Source organism: Mycteria americana, chromosome 3 (genome assembly GCF_035582795.1).
Source record: "Mycteria americana isolate JAX WOST 10 ecotype Jacksonville Zoo and Gardens chromosome 3, USCA_MyAme_1.0, whole genome shotgun sequence".
Classification (NCBI taxonomy): Eukaryota; Metazoa; Chordata; class Aves; order Ciconiiformes; family Ciconiidae; genus Mycteria; species Mycteria americana.
In genome coordinates this window covers 97,332,708-97,345,144 of record NC_134367.1, presented here as the reverse complement: position 1 = coordinate 97,345,144, position 12,437 = coordinate 97,332,708, and the positions used below count along the sequence as shown (strand labels likewise).

The 12,437-nt window shown below is 40.3% G+C and overlaps 1 protein-coding gene across 1 annotated transcript in view; it reads right to left on the bottom strand.

Annotated features, from left to right (window-relative positions):
- Positions 1 to 3,072: 3,072 nt before the first annotated feature.
- Positions 3,073 to 12,437, bottom strand: part of SLC4A1AP (solute carrier family 4 member 1 adaptor protein) — a 17,383-nt gene continuing 8,018 nt past the window's right edge. The window contains exons 8-14 of the mRNA XM_075496216.1: positions 10,845 to 11,034; positions 9,870 to 9,981; positions 9,023 to 9,263; positions 8,152 to 8,226; positions 6,991 to 7,061; positions 4,696 to 4,768; positions 3,073 to 3,466 (exon numbers count right to left, since the gene is read on the bottom strand). Coding sequence (XP_075352331.1) covers positions 3,417 to 3,466; positions 4,696 to 4,768; positions 6,991 to 7,061; positions 8,152 to 8,226; positions 9,023 to 9,263; positions 9,870 to 9,981; positions 10,845 to 11,034 — 812 coding nt within the window. The 3' untranslated portion in view covers positions 3,073 to 3,416. The remainder of the gene's footprint in view (positions 3,467 to 4,695; positions 4,769 to 6,990; positions 7,062 to 8,151; positions 8,227 to 9,022; positions 9,264 to 9,869; positions 9,982 to 10,844; positions 11,035 to 12,437) is intronic.

Here is a 12,437-nt window from a genome sequence, read left to right as displayed (position 1 = left end):
CAGGGTGCACAGCATGGTGCTTAAGGAAAAAAAAGCAACTCTTGACATTTACACAGACCATCAGGAGATCTTTGACTTGCAATAAGAACTGAGTTACTATTACCAGCAAGATGTAAAAATTTTGAGGGAGGCCTGAAGACTACAGAAATAAGATTATGGTGATGGCCCATCACACAGTGGATGAGAAAGGGAGTGCTGAAAAGGTGAAGGTTTATCGCTGTGTAGATCCCTTTCTGTATAATATGGTGGCCGCTACTTGCATGTCCTCATACTGGTTCATGGCTATCGTTGGAGGAAAAAGAGATATTTGACCAATGACATATATACCTGGCCAAAAAGGAAAATATTCAAACCTGTCACGTGTTACGTGGCCGTGAGTATCAAGCGGGAACCTACTTCTGGGATGGCTAAGCGATCATTGATGGGACGACAACAACTTTCAAATATAATGGGTGCTTTTTCCACGGTTCTGTTACGTGCTACCAGGAAAATGCCTGGAACCATCCGGTGGGGACCACCTTTGGGTATTCATATTACACAATGCAACAAAAGAGGGACTGCCTAAAGAGAGCAGGTTTTATCATCAGATCTGTATGGGAGCACAAGTGAGCCGCTATGAAAAGAAACAGATGGGAAGCTCATGGTCTTAGCCAGGACCAAACTGCCCAGTCCCTGATCCCGAGAGATGTGTGTTCTGGCAGCAGGACAAATACCATTTATCTGTACTACAAAGCAGCCCCCGATGGAAAGATACATCACTGTGATTTTGCTAGCCTCTATCCTTTCATCAGCAAAACTAAAAAATACCTTCTTGGGAACCCAGAAGTCCTTTTTTTTGAGAATTTCGACACACTGACCGCCTACTTTGGGATGGTCAAAGTATAAAGGTGTACCCACCTCGTGGGCTCTTTTTCCCTGTGCTTCCCATGAGCATAAATGGCAAACTATTGTTTCCCTTGTGTTGCACTTTGCCTGAAACCTGCCCGGCCCTCTGCACCCGCAGCGATAAACAGAAGTCCCTTGCAGATGCCTGGTGTGCCCTGGAACTGCAACAAGGCTCTGCAGAAGGGCTACAGAGTCTGTGAAACCTATGGGGTCTGGCATTTTGAATGGAGGAGCAACAGCCTTTCCTTCGATTATGTAAAGATACGCCTCTGCCAGAAACAGGAAGCTTCAGGCTGCCCAGCCTGGTGTGCAGATGCTGACAAAAAAACCCTAAATATGTTGAAGGTTACAGGCAGAAAGAAGATGCTATTTTGCAGCTTGACCGTATCAAGTAAAACCCTACAAAATGCCAAGCTGCCAAAGAGTTTTACATTCTCTGTGGGGTAAAACTGGAGTGAGCTCCATTGCTCCAACACTACCACTGCAAGAACCAGAGTTGTACGGTTATCCCTTCTCCCCAGCTTCTGACGTGCCCTCCTGTGATTTATCCACGAGGATAAGGCCACTGTCCGGTGGGAGCATGCCAAAGGACGTGTGACCCTGGAGTGCAACGCTAGCATTTCTACAGGTTTCCTCGCCACTTTCTGCCTGTGCCTAGAGCTTGACAATCCCTCAGACGCCCTGTGTGACCCTTGCCTTTGCCACAACACAGGCTCTGGGACAATTGTGAGTCATCCAGGGGACTGGATCCCACCAGTCGGTGACTATTTAGGTGAGCTGACAAGTGATGACCATGTTACCGAGTCGGGCTCTTCAGGTCCCAAATCCTACCACTACTTGCAGCGTGGAGGAAAGCGCCACTTAAAAATTAAAGGCTTGACTCCACGGGCAGCAAACAGAAAAGATCCATTTTTCTCCCCGAGAGCCCAGGGGGGCTGGGCAGGGACAGGCAGGCCTGGTGGCCCCTTGGTGGCTCCCTGGAGGGGTCCATAGCCCTGGGTAAAGTAAGTAAAGCTATGGTAAGTAAACCATACCTTACTCACAGCCCCCGTCCTCTGTAACTCCCCCCACACCCCAACAGGGCTTGATCTGCAGCCTTGGAAGTGGGGGGCATGAATCTGCCCTGTGCTTTTGTTTAGTTACTTCCATTCACGTTTGAACTTCCATTATTCATTAATTTCATTACTAAAGAATGTTTATCCAATTTATACCCGCACTCTTATGGATGTATATTTCAATTATACATTTTTTAGCATATATAGCATATACACACTAAATAGGCACATATATAAATACAGATGGGAAGTGGATCCAGAAATAAACACCACAAATATTTATAAATATTGGTGTCCTCGTTCAGATATATATATTCCTAGGAGAGACAGAAAAGCCTATATTGTTATACTTGAGCACTTCCTGGTCCAAAGGGAAAGGGCAGCCAATCAGAGGGTGCAGCGAGATCACGTGAGTAGGACCGGCTCAGCAATAAGGTGGCAAGCAGCCAATCACAGAGCACTAGGAAAAGAGGTGGGGCCTGGCCTTGTGCGCCTGCGGGGCTGCCATTGCTGTGGCGGGAGGGGGCTTCCCGCACCGGTGGCTGCGGGGTACGGGGAAAAGGGTTAGCTCCTTCCAGTAAGCGTTTGCCGCCGTCACGGCCACCTCGCTATAAAGCTGCCTGTTCGCTCTTTGAACCTTGCTCTAGTCGTAGCTCCAACAGCCTTTGACGGCAAAGAATTTCATAACCTAATTATACAGACATTCGAAACTATACCCGTGATAAATTAAATTGCGTTAAGAGGGTGCTTTGCTCTTGTGGTGTGACAGGACAACAGGCTTCATTAAACTTTTCCAGGATATCCTTCCCTCGTTTCCTCTGTTACCCTCTGATTCAAGATAAGCAGTGCCAGCCTCTTCAGTTCTTCAGTGTTTCTACCCCTTTGTAACAGCGTACACCCACCATTTCCAGTCCACTCCATACCAAGTATTCCAGCAACTGCACCAGGGAGGAGTGAAAACAGTTTTCTTTTCAAAACAGAAGTTTTTCTCCATAGGAAAGAAAAAAAAAAACACCCCCACCCCTCAAGTTTTGGGTTGCGTTTACCACGGCAGTATTTTCAAACAGCAGCAACAGAAGCAAACCAGTAGTGTTTCTCATTTTAATTGCATAAAACCAACATGAATAAATTTTATCAAGCCTGTAAGTATGCAGAGGTGTATTTTTTAACACTTTTTGTATATTTTTATTTACAAAAGGAAAAATGAACCTACAGTTTAAGCCAAATAAAAAGGACGAGGCTAAAAATGGAGGAAGAGACAGAAGAATATGTGGGCTTTTACTTTTAAAAAAGTATCTAGAAAACAAACAGAGAACACAGAGGAAGAGCTAACAGCCAGAGTGGCTGCTGATGCCCTTGAATTTGGAACAGCGTCTGAAAAAAACAACTCTTTTATCCCTCACTTAACGTGTGGTGAAAGAGTCCAAAAATAGAGCAGTCCTTCAAACCTCAGATAGACTCTGGGGTGCTTGAAGCTTAGTAGCCGTATTTTTCATTGAGATGAGTCTTGCCATCACCACTTTGACCTAGTGGACAGAGGAAGAGTTGCATTATTTTTTTTACCCCTCATCCAAGATAAATTTGTATTCAAGTATGAAATAGTCTCTAGGCAGCACCAGTCAGACAAGCACAAAGAGGGTAAGTCATACTTTATTACAATTCCAATAGTCTTTTGATTTATATTTATAATTCCTCTTAACGTTACTAATAGTGTCAAGATTACATCATATATTCCTGGGTTTGGTGTGGGTTTGTTTTTTTTTTCTTTTTTTTCCCTGGTGTCCTCATTATGCCAGCTTAGACAGAAGGTAAGTCTGATTATTAGCAGGCAGAGACAGAAAAAGAAGCTCCCTCTTATGGACACAGCTTGCTTGGCTATCCCAGATCAGACCTCGGAGTTACTGAATCAGGTATTTTGTTCTGGTGGATTCATATGCCAGAGAAGTACAGTCTTTTCATTGAAGGACTATTCACCAGATTATAGTTTTCTTCAGTGAAATTTATTCTCATTTTTCTTATTTCCTTTGGAGTCTATCTATATTATAAGCCTGCAACAGCCTTACAAAAATTATAGTAATGAATCTACCAAATAAAAGCTAAGCTTTGAACTATTAAAACCTCAGTGCATGAAAATTCATTTTCCATTTTAGAGAAACTGAAAATTCATTACACTGTTTAAGAATACCCTCACTTAGCTAAAACCACTCTGCAACTAAAGTAAAAAGTTTGTTCAACTTTAACATATATTGGATGCATGCATCAATTATTCAGTTCCTTCACCAAAGCGTTACTAACACTTCTCTCCAAAACACATGACCCAAAGTTTGTATTCCAATGATTTTTGCAAAAATCTGCAAAGAAGATTTTCAGATTTCACAGACTTCTATGAAAACTGAGAATACTAAGATTGCTGGAGCATTTATCCCTGGTGAAGGTTTGAACTTGTCTTTCAACTAGATCATCATATCGCTATGTGTGAATGGAGTTAGCTCTCTCAGGTGTTACAAAACTGAAAAACAAACTGCAGGTGTATCTGTCCATTGAGATGAAGCTACTACAGATATGGTCTGTATTTCACTGCAAGACTTGCATGGCCATACAACAAATATGGGGCATAACGTGCCAGAAAACATCAGGTTCTGCATAAAGTATTCCTGAATTAGTTTTTTCCCAATAAGTTAGAAGGACACCCTGACTACTTACTAGGTAGATTCTTGAGTTGTAAGACTAAAAACAGTAAGGAAATGGTTGATACCTGCAGGAGGAATCCATATGCAGTAGTCTGGGTCATCATCTGGGTACTGTGAGGAAAAAAAAGGTTGTTGGACCTGCAAAAGGAGAAAAGATTTTTAAGGTGCTGCACCCCTCCAGCAACGTGTCACAGCCACTAAATCTCTCATTAATTCAAACAAATACTGAAAGGTGAGGGTTATTTCTACAAGAGTCAGGGATGAAAACAGTAATACAGAGGGAAAGAAGAAATCAAACCCTCAAATAGATCCAGTTTATTCCCAGTAGAGTCACAGTATAATAGAAATGCTGGTTAGATGGAACCTCTGGAGGTCATCCAGTCCACTCTCCCCCTCAAAACAGAACCATTGCCCCCTGTCCACTTCTGGACAGTTTAATCTTGTCATCCTAATGTTTGGTAGTGTCATTCGACACAGAATTTCTTTATGCAGGGAAAAGCTTTAGAGTAGGATTTTCAAGAAGTGCTTTACTGATTTCAGTGCGCAATCCCACTGAAAACTTCGGGTTTAAGATAACTTTCAAACTGGAGTATATAAAAGTTCAGCTGTTATATAAGGATAACTTAGTTTTTCAAAAGAAAAGAAAACCCAATTTTTTCAGGTCTCACTGGCATCACTGAAGTGTTTAAAGCAAACCAAAACAGGTCACTTCCAATTCAAATGTTGACACAGCAATGTATTTTTGTCCCTAGATTTTTAAGTTTTGCCACATCAGCATCATATTCTCAAGAACTTTTGTTTTCAACAACTGCAGGTAGCTATCAAAAATTCATACAACTGTAGAGTGCAAGACTTAAGATTTCAAAATGTAGCCAAGTTACTCAGCACCCATTTGCATTACTCTGTAGTGCACTACTCATGACACAGTCTTAAGTTATGCAGTTGAAGCAATTTTTCATTCCCTCAAAAACTTTCCTTCCCCAAATTAACCTCTAAAACAGTTCTTTTGGAAGACTAATGTCTTCCAGAACATTAGACTGCAGAGTTGAACAGTTTTTAAATATGGCTTGTGAACAGTCACTTTAAAATTGTTTTTCCAGTTTTGCATGATTCAAAGTTGTTCCTCAAATATTAAAAGGGAAAAAAAAAAAAAGCTGACTTCTGGTTGATATTTTCCATGCAAGATCTGAGCCCAAAGGCAGAGACAGCATGTGGAAAAAGTGATTTGTGATGGGAGAGAGCTAAGCCATCTGGCATTTGGAGAATGCTCAGTGTTAGAGTGAACTCTGTGCTGATGAGAGGTGCTGACTTGACTGCCTCGGCATGAGAAACTGCCTTGTTCTCCCATATTCATAGAAATGGTATAACTTGGGCTTTAGCAGTGTAAATTTACTCTTGCTTTCTTTATCAACGTGCTTTATAGGCCAGCAACAAAGCACAATTCTAAAGGCTGTGCCTACCCAATCTTTGGGTCCTTTGCCAGGACTAGCAAGGCAGCAGTTAGCACACACAGGCTGCAGGGAGTTAAGTTTCTTTAAGGAAGCGATGCAGCGCTAAAATTAGAAGGCCACCACAAAGAAATTGTCATAATGGTCAGAACTCATGGCCCACCAAGTACAGTAATAATCTTTGATGGCAGTCAGCAGAAGGGTGGGATGCACTCTAAAGGGAAGAACCTCACGATAATCATTAGGCTAAAAGCACGCTGTCAGAGAAGTCCCTTCCCAGCTCCAGGAAGGCAACAATTGCCTGCATCCCAAAATGTGCAAGGCTCATGTACTTTACATTTTAATACAAATCTTATGCACAGGAGGAATATTATCTGGTACATGCACTCAAATTTAGTAATAATTTGGTTGCAAAAGACAATAATCTCTTAGACTAATCTATTTCCACATCTTACAGAGAAGGATGAGGTTTGATAATGGCAATACAGACTAGCTACAACTTTAGTACAGCATGTTCTGTGTCAGCCAATACATGCTTCCCAAGCTGCTCTCCAAGGAAAGTTTAGCAATGCCATTCCAAAGCTCAGAGAGCACCTGTATCTACAACACTTGTGATACAGGAGAAGAAGCAATTAGCAGAGGCTAACTGCCAAGTGAAAAGGTGAAAAAATAAATTTGTGATTGAATTGAGAGCCTCTATCCATGCTTGAAATGTTGTGCTTTACCTTTTCATTGCAGACTCCAAAATCTGTGTCCAAGGGCAGTGTGTGGTTCTACATTTGGGTCTTAGCAGAAATGCAATACTATCACCAAGTCATACTCAATCAAACTATTACTATTTCACTGAAAAAGAGCCTACTAAATGATTTCCTGAAACTCTTAAGCTGCAGGAGCCATGGTGTCATAACTGACCTTGCTTGAGCTATTGATTTTCTTAACTTTCTCAGATGTCTCTTCAGGTTCCTTATATACTGCCTCAGATGCTGGGAAGAAAGAAGATTTGTTTTATGACACATCACAAATGACCAATTCTATCAGAAATAATCTTATAGGAAGTTCACGTAAAAATGGATACATCCAAAAGGAAATCCAAGACAGCTCACTGCAATAAAATTCATACTTAAGACTGCTGAACATCTTTTTCATAGATATATTAACTTATGTTTAATACACTGTCAGTCACCTACCTGAATGCATTTTAATAAGGTCCTCTATTTGGGATTCTGTAACACGCTTTAGTTAATGGTAGATGTTTATTTTCTAAAAGATACTCTCTATCTGTAATCACTGCAGTGATTTATTTAGAAGGAAACAGTAGAAAATGTGCAGGACCAACATGCTTTTAAAAAACAAAAAAACCCCAAACCAAACCAACCAACCAAAAAAACAAAAAAACCCCTCAACTTTACAGTAACATAGGTGAGAGGAATACAGAAAAGACAGAAGTATGCCTTGTTTTTCTGCCACTTAATCTGTGAAATATTGAGAGTCTTGTGGCTTAAGTCTGTGGATGAGATGATGAGGCCAGGATGACATTCGTAACAGTCCGAGTTATGAAAAAATAGAACATTCGTACAGATCTCCTCAGTACACCAAAGAGTCTTCGTTTTGAGGATCTGGGGGTTTTTTTGTGTACATGTAGAGGGGTCACGTGGGTCATTAACAGATCATTAGTTAACGTTATGTGGTATTTGTCACTTTATAAAAGAAAGTTCTGTCCTTCTGTACTGTTAAGAGCTACTGCAAGAGAAAAAGGGGGGGAAAGCATTATGTTTATGCTCCTAAATTAAAATAATTTTTCTTCTCTTCTCATGCTATTTTTTTAAAACAAAGGATCTCAAAGCAATTAATGACTATGAAAAGCAAGGAGAACTGAAACATAGTTAAAGTGACCTGTCTTCACCATACACTTACCAATTCCCAAACAAAAAAACAATCCTTCATTTCAGTTCTAGATTCTTTAGGCTCTAGATTAGGCTCAGTTTCCTTCTACTGACAAAAGACAGTAAGTCCTTTAGACAGTTTCTAAACCCACATGGTACTGTACAATAGAGTCTAAATTGTACTGCTCACCTTGAGATTTCTCTTGTGAGGGTCCCATCTGAGATTTATTCCTTAGTATCTTTGGCTCAGGCAGAAAGTGAACTCCTGTAAAAGAAAAAAGAAAGAGCTAGGTGAGCACTCTGCAGTAACTCTGATGAGTAGAGCACTAGCATCCCTGAGACAAAGTGCAAAAGGGAACTGTTAACTACATTTGTCTCGGGAAGAACTCTTCTCTCAAAAGTCCTACAAATTATTTAATCCACCAAGTCTATTGCAATACAATATTAAAGAAAAACTTGTGACTGGTTAAAACATACTTTTCAAGAACAACCTGTCCACCATTAAGAAAAAAAAGTTAGAATTAGGTTTCTGTCATCAAACACATCATTTAGTGAGAAACATTATTACTGAGTTTTCAAGTGCATCAAAAGCTGATATAGAAAAGGAGGGACCGGAGATAAACCACGCAGATACAAGGAAGATACCTCTCCACTACCACTTTTAAAATTATTTTTCCTCCTTACAAACAGATCTGAAGCTTTACACAGACATTTGTTTTCTTATTAAGTCACTCTCCCTGCCGACAACACATTGTAGTTGTTTTCATATGGACACTCAATCTAATGAAAGCAGGGCTTATCAAAATAGGACCTTTCTTGAGTCCAGGAGATTTCTTCTATTTCAGCAAAGCATGAAAAACTGACTGCAAGCAGAGTTTCAACCAGAACCACATGAAACTGAGCTGTTGGCACACAGACTCTGGACTCATGGCAAAAATCTATGGAAAGGAAATCTGCTGGAGAACCTGTGACTCAAACCTTAGGAGACTCACATAGCTCTGAAAAAATCAGCAGTAACAGACTCAGCTTCATTACCGGAAAAATCAAAACCAATGGTTTACCATCCTGAAGGGAGTCTAGACTCTTGTTATTGCAAGGAGAACCATCGGGAGCATTAGTTTCTTTTCCTGTTTCTTCTTCTGTTGTCATTTTCATTTCCAGGTTTGATGCTCTGCTGTTTATTGCATCTACTTCTTGCTCCTCCTCCATTTCTTCCTCTTCTTCCTCTTCCTCCTCCTCCGGTCCATCATCTTTCATTTTTAACAAGCTTTCAGGGATGTCTGGACGCTTAACAGGCAACTTCTGTGGGAGAAAGACTTGTGCATCAGTGCTAAGATAAATGGAGGTAGATGTCACAGATACTCATTACAGGAAAAAGCACACATATTACTGTCATAGAGACGGCTGGTAAGGAAACACTGTCAGGATGAAGAATAGTTAGGTTTCAAGGAAAAGTTATTAGTAGAGATGGAAGATGAAAAAATATGTCCAGTCCATAGACAAGGAGTGCAGTCTCTTTATAACAGGGACACTGGCAACTGAATCAGTATTGGATATGATCTTAGCTATAAGAACAAGAAAAACAAAAGAAAGTAAAGGACCAGCTGCTGAGGTATAGCAGTGGTTCAGCCTCTCCCCAGACTGCCTCTACTTGATCCACTGCCTTTTGACCAGCTGTGCCCCAGGAGACGGGCTGTACAAGGGCACAGAATGGCAACTACTGGCAGCAAACAACATCCAACAGCCAGTGCTTGCTGCCCTGCACCTTCCACTGCTGCAGGCTTGCACCTCCATGCTGTTTCCATGCATGTGAGAAGACATGGTTGCCACCTACAGTCTCCGTAGCCTGAGAAGGTGTCTGAGAAATTGCATCTGATTCGCTGCACTTACCAACTGACTCCAACTTACCCCTAGGCTTCCAGTTTTCAGCTTAAATTTGCTCCCCCCTTTCATTGCACCAAAGAGAGGCAGGGTAATCTTTTTAGGCTTGCTCTCTGCTTCCAGACTGTAACTCCCACTCCTAATAAAAATTAGATACAAAGGAAAATAGTGTAGAAAGTATCAAACAAGTCTTATATTTACAAACGCAAAAAAATCTGCAACTTAGAAGTGGATATATAAAAATCCTTTCATTTCTCTCTCACTTGCAGCATCCAAGGAGGAAGCTGCAGGAGATGACTTCTCCATCATACATACATATTGTAGGATTCAGACACTTGCCATAACAGGAAGAAAAAAAAAAAACCACCAAAAAAACCCAACAACAAACCCCAAACAAACCCTATCTCACACAGACTCCCTCAAATTCAATTGCACACATGTACTTACATATATATATAATATATATGTTTGTATAAAAACACTCGGTGGCCAAACCTCAATTTAAGTAAATTAATTAAGTAATTAAACCTCTAATCAAGCTGCCACTAGCAAATGATGAACCCAGCACACGACCTCTTGAATTGCAGTAGCGCTGCTAGGCAGTAGTTGAACAACCACTACACTTGACCTCCAGGTACATTTTACGGAGTGAAAGTGGTTTTCATGTTGTACATAATACCTGTAAAATTCTTCAGTTCCTTTTGGATGCAGGTTGGGGGAAAATAAAAAAACCTTAAAAAAGCTGACACCATGCTTCCAATCCCATCCCCCTCTCATCCTCCCAGCGTGGGCAGATCTTACTCCAGTGTTGTGGTGCATCTGCCTCAACCATAGATGCTGCAACAGCCAAAAGGCACAGTGGCTCTTTAAAGAGATGAGCCAGGGAGTTTGGAAGGCCGTCCTGCTTTTGTGTTTGGAAAGCTGTCCACTTACTGGGCTTGCACAACTGCCCAGGGATAACAACAGTAAAAGTAATTGTTTTACACTTTAGCCAAGACTTACTGGGGCTTCAGCTCAGGCAGTTCTGCAGGCTTGACAAGCTTTATTAACCCTTTCAGTCTCTGTTGCTCTTTCTTCAGTTCAAACGACCGCAAGTGAAGCTTCTTCCGTGCCACACTGTCTAAGGCGCATCCTGATTTTATTTCGGTCATGAATTCATCCAAGGAATCTTGAGCCGCTGGCTGGGACTGGGCTAGGCAAGATAAAGAGAGGATACATATTGTTATGGGTGGGGAGATGAGAGCTGTATTCATCAAGTCCTATCTTTAGAGAATAAGGTATATAGGAACAGCTATCCTCCCTGCAAGATTCTGTTGAATGGTGAAATAATGGAGGTTGCTAGCCCTGGAAAGATGAAAGCATTTCTCCTAACAAAAGCCTGACAATAAACTTTAATCGACTTACTTAACAAAGCCTCTCTTAAAATTGAATGTTTCTTTATGAGTGTCTCAATTCTAGGTTGTTCATCTCACTTCAAGATCTGCTGTCCCTAAAAAAGTGGCTTATGGGTTCTTTTTGTAGTCACAGACTAAAATAAACACAGCTACAAAGAATCCCACACCACTTCATGGGGAATCTCATTCTGGCTTTCCTGGAATGTTTATTTAGTAACATTTACAAAGCTCGAAATTAATCAACACATGATGCTGCCTCCTACCCCTGGATGACTGAGTGCATACAAGAATAGTTTCATATGTTAAGCCAATCACACAAAATTTACCTTTGTTTTGACTGGATTTTCTAACAAGAAAACATTGCTCTGTACTTGAAAAGAGCAACAACAGTCTTTCTACTCCACCTGATTTCAAATATTAATAATTCTATGCATATTTGACTAATTAAAATAAAACTCAGGAGGAAAAACTAAAGCTCTAATGACTAAGAAAAATAAATACAGAATTCTTACACATGGATTTCAAATAACCAAACAAAAAACCCCAGGAAAACTCCTTTCTTGGGCTTGAACGATGCCTCAGAAGTTTTTATATGGTGTTCAAAAATAACTTTGAGTCAAACAAAGAAAAATGTTGTTGCTAGAATTTTAACAAGCCTTTTGATAGGCAGTCTTCTGCCTTTTAATATTATATGAAAATACTGGATTTGCCACTTTATTTGCTGCACTATAAGCATTTATGTATATATGCGCAAGCATAATTACATGACCAATGAGTTATTTTCAGTTCAGCTTAAGCTAATTAAGTAGCACTTGAAATTTTAAATGTGTACAAATAAAACAGTATGAGTTATTGTTAAGAGTACATATTCAAGCAGTTTCACATGACTTTAAATATTTAGAGAAAAGTCTTATTAGACTCATGTTTACAAATTGACTCAATTGAAAAGGATATTTCTGATCTAGAACAAAACACAGTTTACAGTTTGCAAATATATGAAAGCCACAACAGTAACTGTTCAAAGATACACAGAATTAGGAGGCTTCAAAAGATAAGGAACAGTTGTAGCGTCCACCACCATACAAATATAAATGATGACAAAACACGTCATAAAAGAAATACAGATAGAAATACTCTTCTTTTCCCTCATAACTATTTATATGAACCAAGACAAAAAACATCAATGAAAAGGTATTGTTAA